General features: G+C 30.5%; 1 protein-coding gene across 3 annotated transcripts; it reads left to right on the top strand.

Annotated features, from left to right (window-relative positions):
- Positions 1–5,421: 5,421 nt before the first annotated feature.
- Positions 5,422–21,012, top strand: LOC119634349 (elongation of very long chain fatty acids protein AAEL008004). Of its 3 annotated transcripts, none has more exons than XM_038028435.1 (9): positions 5,422–5,644; positions 13,081–13,238; positions 16,313–16,395; positions 16,460–16,567; positions 18,406–18,489; positions 18,940–18,996; positions 19,077–19,319; positions 19,412–19,567; positions 20,647–21,012. In XM_038028435.1, exons 2-9 carry the CDS (start codon positions 13,181–13,183, stop codon positions 20,887–20,889), a joined length of 1,032 nt encoding a protein of 343 aa, XP_037884363.1. In that variant the 5' UTR covers positions 5,422–5,644; positions 13,081–13,180; the 3' UTR covers positions 20,890–21,012. The 3 variants fall into 3 exon arrangements, with proteins under 3 accessions (XP_037884363.1, XP_037884361.1, XP_037884362.1); XM_038028433.1 differs by having other exon boundaries at positions 20,614–21,012; XM_038028434.1 differs by having other exon boundaries at positions 5,596–5,625; positions 20,614–21,012.
- Positions 21,013–22,173: the final 1,161 nt, after the last annotated feature.

Here is a 22,173-nt window from a genome sequence, read left to right as displayed (position 1 = left end):
AGGCGATAATTAAAAATTTAATATTATTCTAAAAGTATACATTAAAGCAGATAAAAGAAAAAGCTATAAATAATTTACGGGGAAAAAAGTGGCCGAAGTGCATCATATTTACGTTGTTGATATATATATATATATATATGCATATGATACACTTACGGCAGCCTTTTTTATAAAAGTATACCTATGTACACTTATTTTTATATAAACACATAAATATGTATATGTATTTATATATACACATTTAGAAACAAAATAAGACGAGTATTGTTTTTGTAAACTTCGTTGACTTTCTTTATGAACTAAAATAAAGAATAAAATAATCAGAAAACTGAATACAAAAAAAATGTTATCGGACCACAATATTTCGTGCTAATATAGGCATTTTTTATCAAAAGAGTTTTTTTAACTTTGAACTTGGGTTGAACATAATGGATATTGTTTAACTTTGTTTTTTTTTTGTTTTTTTTTTTGCTATAGAAGCTTAAAGCACAAAGCCTAATCTTAAGTGAGAATTTTCTTAAGAATTTCTTCAAGGACTTGGATTGGTATGGCATGCGCCCAAAATACATTTTCTACGACCACGGAAAGATCAATGCAAAAAATGGTCGCAATCTTGTCGAACTTTTAAAAAATACTCTGAATAATAAATGGGATTGAGGTGATGAATATCATAATTTTGCATGAAAACTGAAAATTGATATCTCACGAAATCAAAAAACAATGATTAATGCTAACATGTTACACATGTTATTTAACATATATATGGACCCCCCTGTTAATATTGTATTTTTGAAAGCATCCCTGTTTTTACGCGTTAACAGTACGGTGTTAACATTTTATTTGTATTTATAAAGTTTTTATTACTTGTCCGTTGTTGACTTCTCAATATCCTGTTCGTCAACGAAACTTATTCAATACTTTTGTGAATATTTGAAAGATAAAAAATTTGAGTAAAGATCTTGTTGAGTTTGTTTTTAATATTCAGCCATAGCTGAATGCAATAATATAAAACAATTGTATTTTTTCTTCATACTACATATTCACATTGGTAGTGTATTGGTTGATTTCTGCATATATATTGTGTTATTGTGTTATTGTATTGTATTATGGATTAAAGAAGGTGATGAAAACAACAGGCCCACGAATTGCATAAAACCAAATCAAGCAGATAATTGATATTGGTCTCATTCGCAACGCGGGTTAAGGCTAATATAATGGCTAAACGTGTATAAAATATAAATATTCTGGCTTTACATGCTTGAATAAAGTCTTTCGACTAAAACCTACGATCTATGCATGATGGATATTTTGTAAAATTTTGTATACATTATAATTGTTGTTTTTTCGTTTAATTTCAGGGCTAAACATAATTGTGAGCGAATGAGTGAGTTGCGGAATATTCAAGTAGCTGCGTTCGATGAGTAATCTTTTCCCTTGTAACTGCTGCCCATTCTTTCACATTCATTTTCAATTGATTGAGAAGATTTACGTAGCGTTTGAAATTTATAATTTTATCCTTCATGTCATGCGAACGACAAGAAATATTTCTGCTGCATAACAAAAAACGCTTCTGATATCGCTCAGGAGAGATGAAATGATGAATTTGCTCTCTCTATATGCTGTTCCTCCGTTTACATAAAGAATTTCCTGTGAATTTCCTTTCCCACAGACGAGTCCACCAAACGAATTCGTTCGTGGCTAACAGGAACATTGATTATGATTGGATCACATATAACAGGTACGAAACATGTGTTTTACAGGTCCCTTGATAAAATGGATCTAACAGTGAATATACGTAACAATAATTCATACATATATTTAACTGTAATAACGTTCAGTTAAACTAATCATATCGAGAGTTTAGAGGTTTAGTAATTTTAGCGTGTATTTCGACAATCGTAAGGTTGTACTTAAAAAATATTTTTGAGCATTTTTTCTATCACAGTTTACATATTTTGAAATTATATTACCATAATGACTTCTTTTTGTACGGCATTAATACGTGCCGCGTATATGATTGATAACTGAGGCCTTGCGAGTGTGCGCACTGTGGATGGATAGATGCATATAAACATCCACCTGCATTAATATTTGCTGCATATTGTTAGCGCTTAATTAATTACGACAAAATTATTAACTACCTTTAATATGACCTTGAATTAATTTTAATTAACAAAAAACAAACAAAAACATGATCAACAAATAAATAAATAACGACGCTAGTACGTGCATTACCGCAAAACAAAAACAAAAAACTACTAGTATCATAAAACAAGAGAGGGTTAATATCCGCCTTGGGCTGAATCTTTAGTGCGCTTCATTTATAAAAGCAATTAAAAGAAAAAAAAAAAGAAAAAAAAACGAAAATCCAAAATAAAAAATGAAACCAGAAATAGAATACTCACCAGCAAAGGACGGAGACGCATGACTTTTGTCACTCGATTGTACTAAAAAAAAAAAAAAAAGAAAAGGCTATCAAATGTTAACTACCTTAGATTTCAAGGTCGCAAGTTTATTAGAATTATAGAAAACTGAAATCACTTAGAAGACAAACTACAAATTTAAAAGTGAGAAATGCTATAGTCGAACTAGATCCATTAATAAATACCTTACGCGATTTGGCCTGATTTAAAAATTAAAGCTTTTTGCTGCGTGAAAGCTTACTTTTCATGAAATATAGATCTATGCAGTCCACAAGCCAGACTACACTAAGCACACTACAATGAATTTATATAGCGAATCGCTATTCAAGGACATTGGTGGAAATTAGGTGATCGCTTTGTTAAGAATTTTCATTCTAAAACCAAAACATATAAGTTTATCAAATATTCATTAAAATATTTGGAAATTGTGCCAAGAATCGATAGCGCGGCAGACGGATCGACATGTCAAAATTGACTCATGTGATGTGAATGATTTCGAATCTCAATTGATTGAAATGAAAGGTGAGTCTACTTCAATTCATTCTAGATGTTGCATACATACGAACAAACTTATACATATATGCTTGATATGAATAGTGTAGAGGATATATACAGTGCAAAGGCATTGCTACTATTTTTTGCTTCTCGTGTAATTAACTTAACTTAACTAGAAGTGGAGACGGAACGCATTCTCTTTTATATTCAATGCAAAAATCTTAACCCAACGATTTTAAATAACTTGGTATAAAGTTGAACGGAAAGTTTATATCGTATAACGTTAGCAGGTCATTTTGGAAAACTATTCATTGTCTTAAGTCTTAATCTGCAAACATCCGATAATACAAACTGTTTTTTCATTAAGCTTGTCAAGCAACACATTGGAATTTTCTATGGAAATAGTATTGTAAAGTGTAAGATGATGAGCAAACTTATCAAAGTTAATGGCTTAAATTATCTTAAAGCCATGTATGATTTTATTTTTATATTTTTGTTAAACTATATAACAAATACGATTGTGAGCGTTGCAGAAATATATTTATAATAATAATAATAATTAAAAAAATAATGTTAAATATCTGCATATAAGAAAAAGTTGAATGCTTTGTATTCTTACGCATATAAATATGTTTTGATTGCTTCTCTTTGATACATACTGAGGTGTCTACGCTCATAACACGTACAAGTCGCATTGTATGTTTAAACTTTTAAACGTTTACATGTATGGTGCGTTAAAACCTTTTGAAATTCCATTGAGTAGAAAATTTCGTAAACTGATTATTTGGTTTATAGATAGATGTGTAACTAACGTTATTTCAACCTTGAAAAAGGCATTGATTTCATAAATTTTTTTAGTTATGCCAACAAGTAGGTTAAACGATCCAAAGTTTTTTCATAACTATCAGTGTAAGTAGAGTGCGTGTTTTGTGATTCTTATGAATATTATTTGTTCTTCTTGAAGGTTAAGAAAATTAATCAATTATATATATTTATACTTTTTAATCTTATGGAAAATAGGTATAAAACATTTATTTAATTTTTTTATCGTACAATGTCTTGATTGTTTCTCTTTCATCTGATTTATTAACAAACATATCGTTTTCTTATATAAATTTTCCTAGAGGCTGCGTACAAATAGAATAATACGTTTAATGTAACTCCATTGATCGTTGGATGATGATGCAATGGTAGGGATAGAACAGGCTTTTTTTTTTCTGTTAAGAGAGAGTTTTCCTTTCGAACTAAACATAAGTTTTTTTCATTTACTCTGAACTGACTGTCATTTTCTCTTGTTTTGTTATAAGAAAAAAAAGGTAAGGATTAAAAGAGAAATTTACTTTCTCATATATAATAAAAAAAAAATATGCTGCTTAACAAGTTCTCTTCATTTTCTCTTTTTTTTTTTTATTACAAAATACGTACATATATGTACCTGGTATCGTACCGTAAATTTAAACAAATATTTAAAACTTGCTGAGAACCTGAAAAGAGGAGTACGTGCTCTGCGTTACAAGTGTAGTAAAATTTTATGCTTATTACTTAATATAATCTAAAAAAACAAAAAAAACAGGACAGATTATATATGAATATTTCTGGCGTTACTTATTATTACGATATTCATGCCAAAAGAATGTTATTATTTTATATATATTCTGAAATTCTATTCGAAAGAGATATGATAGAGCATGAAGAGCCTCAAGGGCTTCGGCTTAAAACTTACGTTGCGTACTACCATATGTTTATTAGGGATGTTGAGAACTTTTATCTGGATCAAAGTAACATATCGAATATTTGAGAGATTACTGCAAATAAGAATTAAAAAAGTATACAGGTCCTTATAATTTCATAAGATAGCCATTCAGAGACCATGCAGAGACTTGAACTTCTGTTTTCAACATAATTTGTACATTCGCGTTACCTATGTATGTATATATGCGTTTAAAGTACATATATATTTTTTTTTATTTTGAAATACATTATTTCAAGTCGGAGTAATGCTTTCGATATTGTGTGTAGCAATTTGCATCTGGAACTTATTAGCCGATTAATATTATACTTCCATGATTTTGAAGTAAAAAGGCAATGAATGTATGCACGTGCAAGCTTTTTTACTCTTGCGTTCGTATAAGTGAGAATTCGCATACAGCTTAGCTGACTAATATTTACAGGTTTGATATTCTCTTGTTGTTTGCATATCGTTTAGTTTAATTTTGCTTTTGCTCCTGAAAAACACGAAAAGAAGTCGCGGATAAACCGTAATATACTACTCATATAGAGAACATAAATACAACAACAAAGTATCTATAATAATGAACAGAACTTAAATTAATTCTAACTTAATTCAAACGTGGCATAATGCAATAGTTAAAAAGAAATAAAAAAAAAAAAAAACGCCTAAGAAACATAAATTATAGTGTCAAATAATAAAGCAAAAAACAAAAAAAAATACATAGACACCTTTTCCTGTATATATCTTTTTTTAAATAAATTTAAAGTGAATAATCTTCGTACAAATTTTTGTTGCCGCTGGTGCTTGGTCTTGATAAAAAAACATTTATTGGGTTGTATAGCAAAAAAACCCGACAGTGTAAAGTTTATTTGTGCTGAAAAAATAAAAAAAAAATTTTTTTTTTTTTTTTTTGTATAGCAAAAAAGACTCACCAAAAAATAAGAAATAGAAGAAGCATACATACATACGCATAAAGTATGTGTATTAAGTGTTTGTATGTGAAAAAAAGAAATAATAAATTTCTCTCAAAAATTTTATCGTATTTATCGTATATTCATAAAGTGTCGTCATTACTATCAAACTTATATACAATTGAATCTCATGAACATAAAAACGATTGCTACGATAATATTAATTAATTATATGATAATTCTGCATATACTTACTTTATATTCTTATTGTCTTATCTGAAAAAAAAAACAGAAAAAAACCCTGCTACTTTAACTGAGAACAAAGAGAATGATGGGAATACACGGAGACGAGGCAACGTTTCAATTGTTTCGTACTCCATAAAATGCATTTATATGTATATGAAAAGTTCCGCAATTTTAAATATTTTTTCAACTATGTTGTACTATTGAATAACAGTATTGCAAAACAAGTTTATGATGGACAGGACTTTGTCTCATATGTATTCGTCTAAAGAAAACATGCATTCAAAAAAAAAAAAGAAAAGAAAGCAAAGACCAGCCTTCTTTGTAATTCCAATACGGCTAATTCAAAGTATAATTTCTTTTAAACTTTTACGAATTGTTATATCCTTTATCAAATTCTATGCTCGTCATCACAGAGTAAAAGTATGCTAGATATGTGGTTTCGCCGTAAGACCAATAAAGCCAACATATCCTTAACCAGCATAAAATTGTGAATAGACTTAGCTCTCTACGTCTATCTGTTCGTTCATCTATTTAGTCTTTCATCTGCGTCAACCTCTTTCCGCCTTTTCTAATAAAGCTGATAGGAACGAGTTTCGACTCAGTTGTGACAAAATTTAATGGTTTCAGAAACTTCATTACGAAATCCCTTGTGGTCAGGAAAGTTTGTTCATATCTTACCAAGTAGACTGCGGCTACGTGCAAATAAAGTCAACGCACCCCCGTCTGTTTTTTTTTTTTTTTGATGCCAAAGATAAAAACTAATAACGCATACAGATAACTGTTCGCATGTTTTTAAACTATTTTAAAAGTTATCACCATCAGGAAATATTAATTTTTCCTAACTACTACTGGAAATTGTAAGATTTGCCTCTACTTGTGTTATATATGTGTGCATGTCCGAAGGCGATTTAGATATGTCCAGCAGTCTTCTATTGTGACTTTTCAAAACTGAAATTAAAATTAAAAGTCGAAAGAAATGTTAGCATACTGCATACATGAATTTACCTACATGTTTCATTTGAACGCCTTTCCGATGGATATATCTCTGTCGTCCCATTTCTGATGTCAACAACGAAATTAGTTGGACCTAAATAGCCAGAAGCGTAGCGCGCTTATCGCGACATTGGGCTTTAAGTGTAAAGTCTCTGTTGGCTCGTTGATAAACATATATGGTTATTAATAAATGGAAGGACCCATTGGTATCACATTGCGATGAATACCTTTTATGCTACACCAAATTATGGTGCTGTGGAAAAATTGAATCATATTTTTTTTTAAATGGACATTGAAAGTCAATTTGAAGCTGCTTTGATTATATTTGGTTATCGTATGAAAATTGATACGTTTTCGAGTGTTTTTAAGTGTATACGTGCTGCTGGGAAAAATATGACATAATTGATAGGAGAATTTGCTTGCAAAGAGATTTCCGGCTAGGCAAGCACGCGCATGCGCCTTGCAAATAAATTGCCTGCTATTATTTTCATTCTCTTGTTTTTTTTTTTTTTTTTTTTTTTTTTTTTAAATTTGACATTGCATTGCTTACTACAAATCTGATTATTTTCAATACAAAGTAGGTCTGACTTATGGAAAAAGGAGCAGTTGTTTTTGACATTTGTCTAAACTATTTGAATTACAATTAAGAACAACTGATTACAGAATGCATTTCATTTGTTACGTTTCAAATTCAATAAATGCCGGAACTAAAGATTTTCGATAGCCTCCTTTATACATATACCTAAATGTGGGAAAAAAATGTGAGACTTTTATAAAGATGTCTTTACAGTCATCAACGAATAGTTGGTGCAATATCCATAACCTGAAACTAATCGAGTCAGCCCGAGAATGGTCCTATTTATAGCTAAAGATAACTTTCAACAATTATATCTATGGTCGGTTTTTGCAGCAGGAAAGAAATTTGTTTGGATATTTTGCAAATAGGTTCTAAGCGTTAAAGAAATTAAACAGTCATCAGCGAATGGTTGATGAATACTGGGTTTAACTCTCTGCAATATCCCTGCCCTTAAAGTATTCGAGTCAGCCCGAGAACGGTCATGCGTATGGTTGCTTATAGTTATAGACAACGTTCGAAATTATATCCGTGGTCCGTTTTTGCAGTGCGTACTGCTGGCTACAAATCTTTAAATAGAAAAGTAGCTCGATTGGAAACTTTGCAAGCCTTAGCTTTCTTAGCTTTAAACAGATTGAACACGAAATTCTGTATTATACGAGCGGGAATACCAACATAGATCTTAAGAGCTGTCTTGTTTGGAACACTCTCTACGGAACACTCCTCGTATTCTCAATCCAATGGCAAATTATTCGCCTTCAATTTACTAGTGGTTATTACTTTTAATCTTTATTTGCAACTAAGCCTCGTAAAAAGGTAGACGCTCTCGAAAAAAAAAGTACGTGAAATGAAGTTTGTTTTCCTGTTCAAAATATTAAGATCGTACTATAGATATAGATATAGAGTACAGATTCCTCATATCGTTTTGCCTGGGTTCCTACCATGAAGGCCTAAGCATGATAAGCGATAACCGACGCCCGACATTTCAAGTAAGTAGGACGTTAGCGAATTTATCGAAAAATTGGCAAATAAACGATCTTGAGTCACTTATTTAATAAAAGGTCTAACGTCTAAGTGAATAGATAATTAATTAAAACGATCAAATTAATTATAATTCAACGAAATTTATTTGCATTTATTAGCGATTAGCTTTTACCCTCTGCGCTATGCTTGCAATTTGTAGCAATCAATAAACCGAATGTACATCTTTAAGAATTGCGGTTTAAAGGTTAAGATTTCACTAAATGTAAATCGATCGCAATATCAATTTGAGTGTGCACTATGTAAATAAATACATGCAATAAATATAAAAATTGCTTTTCGTTTAGCCAAATTAATGCTAGTGTAGTAAATCAATTCATTGAAGTGCTTGAAAACATTGTATGCTTTTCTAACAAATATGTCTCAGAGTCTGGGTCTTTTCAATGATGTTTGTTCGATTTTTGGGGGGAAAAAAAAAAATTGAAAGGCGACGTTCATAGCATAGGACGACAGATCAAATTAAAAGAAGATGAGGCGGCAAAGTCGTTTACTAATAGATGCTTCATCATATTTTCCATAATTTCCTACAACATTTCACAATAACGCGATAGCTTTTCGAAAGAACTTCTATTGTCTTGGCAGCGGTCCAATCGACGACCCGCTTTCACAATTCTTTAACTTTGCGGAGCCGATTTCCAGCCAAGATATGCTACGTCTGTGTGAAAAAGTGGTAATCAGAAGGCGCTATGTTTGGTGCGTACGCTGGGCGCGGCAGAACTTTCTATTCGAACTGCAGCAATGTATCCCTGACAATTCTTGCAACAAGTGCTCAAATTTCAGGTATTTTCCATTAAATCGCATCGTTTGTGGACGATGGAGCAGTGTCACCATAAGCATCTAAAAGTGTTTGATGCGCTTCAATTCTTCTAAAAAGGATTAATAAGGAATAAATGTCCAAAATGCAATTTCGAGGCGTTCTATGCGATTACCATCTGCATACGCTGAGTGTATCTAAATAACAGTAAATCGAAATTTGTTGTTTTTTGAAGGGAAAGGTCAAAATTTTCGAATATAGACGTTACGGACACTGGTATTTTGCATTACATTTTCGTACTTACCTGTAGAAGTTGCTGAACAAGATTAACGGAAGCACCTAATAAATGCCTTATACCACTATGCAACGATTCCTTCGCAGTATGGCTTTATAATCGTGAAAATTATTCCGTCCAATCCATTTTGCTAGAAATCGGGCGAAGGAGTATAACGATTTTTACACCCTACACCACTTGCGGTACAAGGGTATATTAAGTTTGTGCGAATATATACAATGCCCAGAAGGACTTGAGATAGACCCCACCTTTTATTATATTGATTTAGAACCACTTTTTGCATCAATCTAAGCTTGGCTATTTGTTTGCCTGTCTGTCCGTCTTACTTTCTCGAGTTCAACCTAAAGAGATGTTTGTTGAGATGTTTCGGTAAAATTTGATACACCGACATGTACGAACGCTCTGGAAAATAGTTCGAATCGAACTGGTTGGGTATTGGTATATATTAAAAAACGAATTTACGTCAAATTATTTTGAGTGTTGCATACATCCGTACGAATTTAATATACCCTCATATTCGGTACCAAATGGTGTAGCGTTTGGAAAGAAAAAAACTGCAATATCTGTAAACTGTGAAAGGGTTTAAAATTTTTTTGCAAATTATTACAAGAAACCTCGGTAGGTTCGTTAGTAAGAAGAAAGCAAGCAAACAAGTCGAATAGGCAGCAGAATGTTTTGTGCACTGGTCCACTACCCGTAGCGCTATAGCGTGTTAGGGTTTTCGAAAACAATAACGAATAGATTACAATTTGACGTTCCCTATAGATCGGCGATTACTACTGTCCAATTCCATTCGCTCATATCCAATCAAGCACGTATGGCTGAAAATGCCCAAAAATTATTAACTTTTTTCGACATATTCGCTGTTTTGCTTTTTTTCCTTTTTGCTTACATCTCTATTGTTTTTATTATAATCATTTCACATCGGTCGTCAAATTTAAAGTTTGCTATTGTTATTAACTAAAGTCCAACGTGATAATATCTTGCTGTTACAGAGCGAAACATTATAATGAATTTTATGAGAATTTTTGGCGTCTATCGTATTGGATATGCTTGACATATATAGTACATTTCTTGGGAATCATTTATATGGTGAATTAAACAGTTAACTGTGTCGGTCTCTTTGGCGATATACTCAGGTGCTTGTTAAACACAGAGAATGTGTAATGCGAAAATGGGTTGTAATGAAGCGACTTGACAACATGACAAAAATATTTGCTAGAATACATTGTTATGTATATATATGTATACAGTCATAGTGATAAAATTTTATGAGAAAATTCAACAAGGACGGATGGACAGATTATGACATATATATTCGCGTCATAGTCAATTAGCTGTTTAGTTGACTGGAAACATTTTCGTGAAAGTGATAATTTTAGTTCCGGGAAGAAGTAGGGAAAAGCAATAACACATTACTTGGACAAGTTTTTGCTAGGACGCGTCTAAGCCAACTTTCTAGCACTTATTCTAAGATATTTTCCTATGTATTGATTTTGTTTTTTTCGATAAGGTTTTCAGCGACTTTCATGAAACTTTGCTTGACAGACAATATTTGAGAGCAATTCCTACTTTCTTTGCTCTAATAAATCCTAAAGCTTTGAAATGAATGAGTAACACAAAGCAGCCTTAAGCACACTTGCTGCCAAATTTCACGCGAAACTTATAATTTATTTACTTATTTAGAGAAGAAAAAAAAAGTTAACCACATTTTTATATAAAACATTGCCTGTACTGTGTTCAAAAAGTAAGACCAATTCAATTTTTTTCTTTTCTCCCCTTCAAAGTAAACCTCAAACTGCAATAGTACTTCTGTGTTAACAGTTTGACCTGACGGAAACAGCTCATAGTGCACGACACGAAGAAAACTTTGAACATCAGCTTGATTTTTGAACAACTTTGGCGCGATTTTTATTAATATTTTTAATATATCTGATATTCGATATTACCGCCCGATTTGACTTGAATATATTTTTACTTTTTAATCAGTATTATATATAGATTCATAATGACACGTTCAGGGTATTTGGATAAATGATCGGCGGAAAGAATTCATTATGTTCGAAAGGACTGCAAGCCGTTCTTTACCGTCCAATAAATGTATCAATGCGTTGTAAATAAGTCATTTTTTATATGTTTATCATAGATGTCGTTAGGTATTTAAACTTTGTTCTAAAGTGAACGTTGTTTTTACTTTTTTTTTTTTTTTTTTTTGTACATATATATTAAGCGTGACAAACATACGTAATATGCAATCGTTAGTAGTGGACAAAAATAATAATAAAAAAAACAATATATATATATATTTGTGTTAGATATTAGAAATCGCAATTGCTCTTATTTAAATGCACATAAGTGTAGAGTATATTACTAAGCAAATACATCTTCATACACTTGAATAACTACTACGGTAGTTCTAAACAGTAAGTTAAATATTTCAAGGAAAATCGCAAACGACAACGACTTGTAAAGATTCCGTAATTGTTTTTAGATAAAATGTGATCACTGTACATACATATTTTAATGTTTTTACAAAAAAAAAATTGACATACGAACATGTAACATTGATGTGCTTGCGAAGGTAAATGATGGCTACTTTTTTCCGCGTCTTTATATTTAGATACAAGCAAGATTGTCTTCGTCTTGAGCCCAGAAACGATGGGCATACGGATCGGTATTTACACAACTTTTTGTCGATCGTAAATTTTTATCTATAGAAGAAGAAGAAACCTTTGTCTTATGACCGTAGCTTAGCTAAAACTGGGACTGTTATCGAAAAAATTTCCAATTTTGCAATTACTATCTGCATGATCCTTAACATCCTTAATATATCCAATTTATAAAATTACAACAACAGTAGTCAGTTAAAGTTTTCCATTATAGCCTTCGACAGTGGTGTATGCTAGGGAATGTGGCTCTGCCAAATTACACGGACATATAATTTCATCGGCTAACTGCAAGTGACGAGTACATACATTATGATCCGTCCATTTGTCCTTTTTGGGGATTTCTTCATAACATTTTATCATTATGAATGTATTTATGGTTTTTGTATTTGCCATAATAATGCATTTTAGAAGATGTTTTTGCCAAATCATTCCATTACAAACTAATTTCATATACCCTGCATGCGTGGCGAGTATGCAATTATATCGCTAAAGAGGTCGACACATTTAACTTGTTAAAGAAAATTCTCGAAAGAAGCTGAGGCTTTCAATAGCACTCACAATATTCTAGGTTTAGGCGATGAGACAAAACTTGAACTAAACTTTAATACTTAAATGTCTTTTTACATCCTTTTCTCTTGTGTCACAAATGTCAAGGATTGCATTTATTTCCTTCGGTCATGACTGCTGAAATGTATGACATTCAAGGCGAAAGAGTATTGATGAAAGTAGCAAATCAAATTCAAATTATCATATGATGAAGCCAAAGGATCGCTTTTTGATTCACTGTTTATCTATGTTGTACGGTACATTCAACTGTAGATATACTTCAAATCTCATTGCGTCTTTGTAACTTTCATTTCATCTAAAATATGCCGATTATCGATCTTATTATATATATATCAATATATCACTTACTATATACATACGTTGTTGTTTTATTTTTGCAGATAACGACAAAGGATTTGATATAAGATAACTTAGTCTGGCCCACCTTTTAAGAAAAAAAAAAAAAAAAAAAAATCATCTCTATTAATAAATTAATCCACAATGGCCTTAATCATGCAATATATAAGTAATTTGAACAGATATATGGACACACATGGCGGTAAGTAATTCAATGAAATGCATTCATCATTATCAACGATCCGATATATCCTGATATTGTTTTTAATCGGAGGATATTTATTTGCCATAATTGATTTGTTCTTAAGCCATAGATGACCCACCCCCATATAGTGAGAGTAAGCTATACTTACTGTTAGTAGATTATTTGAGATCATGTTAACCTTGAAATTTGATATTATTACGTAAATATTTCAACGTTTATAAAAATTTTATAGTTTTGTAAAATATAACACATTATTACTAATTGATTCGTCGTTTACAGCTTTCGTTGATCATTAAAATCTCGGTACACCTCCATAATTTAGTTCATGTAAATAATTTAAATAGAAATTTTTTTTTATTGCAATAGAAAGTAAATACATGTATGTGTTTATAATGCGAGTATGGAGTTCAAATTCAAGTCAAATAGCCTAAAGCACTTTGTGCTAATGATTTAATATCCAAATGTATATATATATATATGTTTTAGTAGTTTTGAAACACAAAAATTAAAAATTTTCTACTAAACACTAAGAGACTAAATCATTCTTAGGAAACCAATAATTTGCTAAACTGTTTCATAGAGCAAGTTTAGAAAATATGCACTTTTCACAACGTTCTCAAATGACCCTTTCAAATATCTTGTCGTGCTTCTTAAAACGGTATTTCAAATTGAAATGATATAACTGAAAAGTAATTAAATTAAATATATGTGCACATTACAATGGTTGTAAAGTAACTATTTTGCAATAAATGTCGTTGATCGCGGCGACAGTAGTAGAATAGTGTGAAAATATGGATGAAATTTTTTTAATCTAAACTTTAGAAAACTGACCGCTATATAAATACTTTGCTCACATCAAATAAACAGTACATTTCTTAAAAAAAGAAAAAGAAAGAAAAGGAAATGCTCTGGTCTTTGCCTGAGTTTACTGCGATCACTTCAGGAACATAGTTTAGAAAAACGATTAAACACTCGTGTCTTGATAAGCCCTGATTAGTTTTACGTATAAGTTGTGACACAAGATTTGAACAATTGTTTTTTTTTTTGTTTATTCAATCCTATTGTATATAGGGTAGGTTTACGTGTGGCATAGTACATCGGACAAATGAACCGCACAGCTTTGCTGACACACACGTACTATTTTATTAAAATTTTCGATGACAATTTTGCATAAATGTGGCTAAATTTCACTTGATGCAGCGTTGAGTCTCTTCCTTCCATGTACGCGCCGTTATAACCTCATTGATATATAGATCTTTGACTTCAAGTAAATCCATAAAAAGAAATCGAGTGGTATTTTAATTACATGATATGGTCGTCAACTATCATAATATGTGCGAAATTTGCGACCTATGGCTGCCAAACTTTTTCTTTATTTTCGAAATATGGTTCAAAAAGAAATACCTTTTTGCTCTCTCGTATAATGCTCGATTTATTTCAGTTGCCCCTGCCTTTCCTTTAAGTGATCCCGAAAACTTTATTATAAAACAATTGCATGAAAAGATTGTAACAAATACGTAGCTGATAATATCTTCCATATGTTGTTCGAATGTTAGATCGAGCTATCTGCCTGAGTAGCCGAAGGCGAGGAATCTCGACTAGCAAGTCAATGGTCGTGGGTTCGAATCTCAAGTGCGGTAGAGTTTTTAATAAAAGCCGATAGCCTTAGATGCTAGTGCTTTTAAGATTTTAGTCTTAGAATTTATTTCTCTGGCGAAATTAATAATAATAATAATAATAATAATAGATCGAGCTACAGAAAATCAGAATTCATAAGTAATCATATAATCATGTAATGGTTTAATTTTCATTTTACATTTCATTTTAACATTCTTGAAAAGCGTAAAGATCACAAGTTTCTTTCTCGCTCATATCCAAAGTGTCCTCTTTTTTTTCTTCTTTTGATCTAGACCAGAAAGCGCCTTTACCAGTAAAAAAAAAAAAAAAAAAAAAAAAACACAAACTCCGACTTAGATAAGACAATTATGATTGTTTTTAGGAGAAGAAGTAAATGATAATTAATAGTTAGTTAATTTTCTATACAGGTTTACAAAATAACGTCAAATTGGTGTTATTTTTTTCACATAGAGCAAAATTCAAGAGAAACATTATATTATATGGTGCGATGGAGAATAAAATAACATTTACAATTATATGCGTAAAAAGCTTTACTCATTTCTGTTATCTCTTTGTAAGTAAACTTTTTTTTTTTTTTTAAGTTTGCCTTTGCTAAGAGGAAGCTAGAGCTAGTGATTGAAATAAAGAGAATTACACTACCTTTGGAAAACTTCAATTTAATGAGTATATAAAGAAATTAACAATAACTTAATAAAGTTACCTAAGTATATACGATTTCGCTCACAACTTTCTGGCATTGAATAACTATTTAAAATGTAAATTTTAATATGAATAAAAAACGCAAAGAAACCATTTATAAGACCATCAAAGGACAAAATGCATACCTTTCGTCTGTTATAGGTATTAATTGAAAAGAAATGTTATTTTTATATATATATCGATTGTTGGTCCTTTCTTATTATAATAACTCCAAAGTTGGCCTTACCATCATCTAAAATAATTTTTGATATATCCCTTCTTGGTACAGTAACACAGCACAAGTTTCATTGCAGATGGTATTTAGTTATAATGAATCAATTACATTATCATCATATATACATTATCGTTATAGATAATAATAATAATAATAATGATAATAATAACGGATCGGTTTGGGGGTAAAAAAGCTTACATTACAATATGATTGGGGTGGGGGGCTAAGCATTGAATGTAATTCTTATGCATATCGCATAAAATTTATGTGTCTTAACATAACAAACTTAAGTTAATTGATTATAGAGGAAGATATTCAAGTTTGCAAATAAACAAAAACAAAAAAAAACTTGGGCTAATCGCATTTGATTTATCCAGCTTGATAATTTGCTAGTAATGCGCTTAGATAAATGTAAGGCAGAGACAATGAGGGAGAGAGAGAGCGATATGTAAGACTGCATTAGCAATAAAAAGCGTAGAAAAAATAATAAATTTATGAATTGTATATTGATTTTTTTCAGATCCACGTACGAAGGATTGGCCGATGATGTCATCACCTTTTCCCACATTAATTGTATGCGTCTTTTACGCTTACTTCGTTAAGGTATAGTTTTTCAAGTACATTTGTATTTACAAAATAATATTAATAATGCTTGATTATCTTTTAGGTAATCGGTCCACGATTAATGGAAAATCGGAAGCCATTCCGTTTACAGAATACATTAGTTATTTACAATGCCATACAAGTGGTTTTAAGCCTTTGGATTTTCTACGAGGTAAATTATGTCTTATATCTTTTCATAACATTTACCAATGGGCTACGACTGAATGGACAATAATTGTTTCTGACGGTAAACGTTAACGAGATGGAGAAAATTTTTCATTTTTCTTCTTCTTTAAATTTGCACAATGACCTAAAATAACGTCTTTGTTTTTTTTCTCTTATTAAAATTCTTATCTTAAAACCAGGCGGGTTATAAAAACATGATTGTTAGTATGTACGAATAGCCAAGTTTAGATTTTAAAAAAAAGTTTTTGTTTTATAACAAAATATAAAATATATGATATATATATAATCGTAGAAACATAATAGCATGACGACAATCACTAAACTTTGTGAAATTAATTTTTAGTTCTTAAAAAAGCAAAAAAAAAAAAAAAAAATGCAGAGACTTGGTATTTATTTTAAAATATCTATGTAGTTGAAGGTAATAAGTCCTTATACTGAAAACTACCTGGGATTGGAAACTGTTCGCACATATAGTAATAGTAGATAAAAATTAACTTTTTTTTTTAGTATTATTTACGTAATATACGTTGTAATGTATCCCAACTGATACTTTCGGCAAGATTTCGACATGTCGAAAGTCCTCGCATACAAAACCACGCTCCTTTAAACCCTTCATAGAATTCGTTGCAGTTTGGAATTATTTTCTGCCCCTTCTTTGCTGGGCTCTTGCAAACTTTTATTGAAATTAGAAGCGTGACTTTGCAGTTTATCGCCCAACTTGTGGTAGAATAGTTTTTTTTTTTTGCGCATTCTTATCAATGCTCTAACGGGATCTACGGCAACTTTCTCACTAATTTCTTTCAGGATTTCTCCAGAGGATATAATGGCTTTTATTTGCTTTTGCTGGCAGTGGGTTTGGCACTGCTCTTGAGGATCCTCTTTATTTCTGCATTTTTACTTACAAATTTAATGATATCCGAAAACATTTTTCTGGCTATGTGTGCTAATGTGTTTATTAAGCTTCAAAGGCAAACAAATTGTCTACTCATTATAGTTTCCAAAAGCCTATTAATTAAATTAACGCTGAAAACAATGTGACCCAAGGAATATATTATTGAATAATTGTGTCTATGCTTTTATATCCCACACCACTTATGGTATAAGCGTATATTAAGCTTGTGCGAATGTATGAAACATCCAGAAGAATTTAAGATAGAGGTACTTTTTCTTATATCGAACGCGTCAAAATCTATCTAAGTTTGTCTATCCGTCTTGTTTTTGTACTTAGCTTGCAGAGCGTAATTTTTGGGATATTTTTATGAAATTTGGTATACCCATATCTCTCGACCCAAGGACGAACGTCATTAAAAATAGTTTAGAGTGGACCACATTTTCATCCACTTCCTATATAATACCTTATTTTCAAAGATCGTCATATGAATAACTGCATTAAGCGAGGTCATGTAGAGCACTTAATGATGGGCCCTGTCCCACATTGGTCTTTTTACTTGTTTTACGCGTATGCAGAGACAAGAAATGAAAAGCTAACGATAAATTTCTAATGTTATCAATCAAGTTGTCCTATGGTTATAAAACTTATGCCATTTAATGTCCATATTATTACATTATTTATATTCACATATAAATTAGAGGTTGTACAAAAAAAAAAAAGAAAGGAGCCTTTATTTTCACCGCAATACCAATATACATGCTCTACGGATTAGAAGAAGACTTTAGAAATGCAAAAAAAAAAATATATAGAAAATGCGCAAACAACATTGTTCGAAGTCGTAAGCCCTGTCACAATAGTATTTAATTTAAATGCATTTCAAAAACACTTCATATATATGTATGTAAGCATCATAATTTTTCAACCTTTTTCAGATTGCAATGTCCGGTTGGCTGACGGGACACTATAGCTTCCGATGTCAGCCAGTTGAATATAATAATAATCCTAGAACAATAAGGGTACGTGCAATAACTACCCATCACCTAATTTATGTTAAACACCAACATACATATACTAATCAATCATCAATAGTATTTCAATAGTATTTGATTTAATGTGTTTGTGTGTGCGCGAACACACAAGTATTTCGCAATATTTCCAAAAATTGTGTGATACCAAAATTATAATTCACATATGTATACAAATACTTTTGAAATAATTTACATACGAGTGTAACATTATTGATAATAAATGTCAAGCAATACCATTCCCATATCATTATTCTTCATTTTTCCTATCTTCACAATATTAACATCATTAAAATTGCATAACACTTTCATAAAAAAATACATTTTTAAAAGCATAGCATTTTTTAACTGCCAATCATGACACATTCTTAAGAGAATATGAGTCGAAATGATTTTTAAATTTAATTTACTATAACCTTTTATTTATTTAAAAAAATGTAGATGGTTCACGCCTGTTGGTGGTATTATTTTTCTAAATTCACTGAATTTATAGATACGGTAAGCGCTATTATCAGTTGTTGTATTGTTTGCTGCCTGGAACGTTATCTTTTTTTATTAATAAAAATTTTCATTTTCAGATTTTTTTTATTTTACGTAAGAAACAAAGTCAAGTCACTATGTTACATGTAATACATCATGGTTGTATGCCATTGTCAGTATGGTTCGGCGTTAAATTCACTCCTGGTGGTCATAGCACATTCTTTGGCTTTTTGAATACATTTGTGCACATAATCATGTACACCTATTATATGTTATCGGCTATGGGTCCTCAATATCATAAATACTTGTGGTGGAAAAAGTATTTAACAACTTTGCAAATGGTAGTAAAAAACTATATACATATATATATATATATATTGATATATCAAGAAGTGCCATTCATTGTCATCATTATTTCTTTGATCTGTTTCAGGTTCAATTTATATTGATAATGGTTCATGCTTTTCAATTACTATTTATTGAATGCAATTATCCAAGACCTTTTGTTTGGTGGATCGGTATGCACGCAGTTATGTTTTTCTTTTTATTCAATGAATTCTATAAGCAAGCTTATAAAGGTCGTCAAACGGTAAGTTATTTATATATATATATATATATTTATTTTTTTTCACACAATTTTTAAATCCAAAAAACTATATATTAACCAGTTAACTGTGTCGGCCTCTTTAGCGATATACTAGAGTAATGCGTGTGTAATGCGAAAATAGATTGCAATGAAATGACTTGACGTAAAGACAAAAATATTTTGAAAAATACATTGTTACGACAAATATACATTCATAATGATAACATTTTATGAGGCAATATGATAAGGACAGATGGACGGATAGTAACGTACGTCGACAGTTAACTGGTTGAAGGGAATATAGATATGAATTTATTAGAATCTGATTAATTTAAAGGCAAATTTCGATGCTTTTATGAGTAACTAAGTAGCACTTCGCCACATTTATATGAAAATGGAATCCATTTATATAAAAATGGAAAGGTAATCGAATGCATTGTCCTTTAATGAGATGTACGCTGAGTTCTATTTGGGTTTTAGAAGAAGTAAAATACAAAGTTTATGAACTGTTAAGCAAAATATTGTTATTAAAAAATTTATTTTTTACAACGCATCTCTGTTGATGATTAGTGCATTTTATTATAATGCTTTTTATTAGATATGTGTTAACGCAGCGTTCTTTTTTTTTTTGTATCCATCGTCGTGAAGCGTTACGAAACCTTCATATTTTTCAAATAAACTTGAACTTCTGAATTAGTCATGTCCGTTTTTGAAATTTCAAAACGCATAGAATAAAATAGAATAATTGAAATTTGGAATATATGATTACTTCGTGATCCATTTCTCGCGTCTGATTTAAAAATCATACTGCAACAAGAGAGAGAGAGAGAGAGAGAGAGAGAGGGAGAGTAATGTAAACACTTTATAAAAATATTTAAAAATATATTAATAATCAATATTTCTATAATATATCAATAAATTTGTTTCTAATTTTCTGTTGCATTATTATTTCCTTGTCTTCGTACGTGATCGCTGGCCTTTAAAAAACTTTTATTTTGTCAACTCAAAAAAAAAAAAAAAAACAAAAAACAAAAAACGCCACAAAACAGAAATACGAGAACTTATTAATGTTCATTTTGCAGCGTCACGAGAAGAATGATAAAGTGAAAGTGAACGGTAATTTATCGAGTGCTAACGGTTATGTTGGGCCAAAATGGCAAACCGTCGATAGAACAGAAACTAATTTAACGAACGGTCACGCTGGCAATTTTAAATTAAATGGCCTAAGCAATGGAGTAACGCTCGGCAGCGCACTTAAAAATGGAAAAGATATTGCAAATGGTCATGGAGATATAATGCAGCGGAAAGTGCAACAGCAAATATAATATGAACTAAAATCGAACCTCATAATTTATAGCAAAAGTATAAAGTTAAACTGAGATTTGTTAAATTGAAATTGGTTTTAGTGAAGTTTTTTTTTTTTTTTTTTTTTTTTTTTTTGTTATATATACAGCAATAGCATCAAAAATGATACACCAAAAAAATTATGAAATATTCTATATGACAAACAATATTTGCATTACATCTTTCATAATTCATCATACAAACTCTAGTAAAAATATCTCATTTGTAAAGTTCATTCATTACCCTATTAAATATACATATATATATATATACATATATATATATATATATATCTAAATATTATACCAACTTACATACCCTCCTCCAAATACACTGTTTTTAAGGCTTCTTCTGTTTTATAAATGCATACGCATATGCAGAAAAAAATATACTCTTAATAATTTTTTGTACTCTTGGTTTGCTTTGTTTTAGTTTTAGCAAAAATGCGAAAAAAACAAAAAACAAAAAAAACACAAAACTTTATAGATAAAATATTTTAGGTGTAAGAGCAGCATGAAGGTTTTTATTTGGTATAAATAAATTATTCTGTAAAAATAAAAAAAAATAAAAAAAAAAATGCATTAGCAGACATTTATCTGTATATGAGCATATACATAAAAAAAAAAAATTTTGTGAGCAAGGTTGCATATTGTGAAATAGTATATTTAAGAGGTATAATTGTTGTGCGCCTATTTTTTAATATATAACAAAATATACATAAGATGTTCGGCTTATTTCGAATTGTTTATATCCACCAACAGTGTGCGCTCGACATCAGTGTTCTTGTGTAAAGGAAACTACAAATTATATAAATTTTTCTTTGCATTTTTTTTTTTTTTTTTTTTTTTTTTTGTTTGTTTAAAAGACAAAGTTGTGGTTGTGATCCGAAGTGCTACTTGCTTGTTTTTAAAGTTTTCTCTTAATTCTGATTACGACATTATTAGTAAATATGCGAGCCTTATTATTACTTTAACTAAACTGACTGTACATTTCGAGACTTTACATTTTTACGATCTCTAGGGTGCATATTATATATAATGTATATTAATTATCACTGATATAGCTCTCTGATGGTGGGTATAAAAAACTAGTATAAAAAACAAAATAAAAAAAAACTAATTTAAATTTAAAATAAGTTCAAGGAATAAAAGTCATTATGTCGTACGAGAAGTTGAAAAAAGTCATAAAAAAAGACAAAAAATAAAAATAAACGAAAACAATATGTATGTATATATAAATAATGTATATTTATGTGTATATATATA

This window comes from Glossina fuscipes, unplaced genomic scaffold (genome assembly GCF_014805625.2).
Source record: "Glossina fuscipes isolate IAEA_lab_2018 unplaced genomic scaffold, Yale_Gfus_2 3, whole genome shotgun sequence".
NCBI classification, from domain to species: Eukaryota; Metazoa; Arthropoda; class Insecta; order Diptera; family Glossinidae; genus Glossina; species Glossina fuscipes.
This window is presented reverse-complemented; position numbering and strand designations above follow the sequence as displayed.

Coding starts and splice junctions, on each gene's coding strand:
- LOC119634349 (XM_038028433.1), top strand. CDS start 13,181: ATGGCCTTAATCATGCAATATATAAGTAATTTGAACAGATATATGGAC. Junction 13,239..16,312: donor ATATATGGACACACATGGCG/GTAAGTAATTCA, acceptor GATTTTTTTCAG/ATCCACGTACGAAGGATTGG. Junction 16,396..16,459: donor TTTACGCTTACTTCGTTAAG/GTATAGTTTTTC, acceptor ATTATCTTTTAG/GTAATCGGTCCACGATTAAT.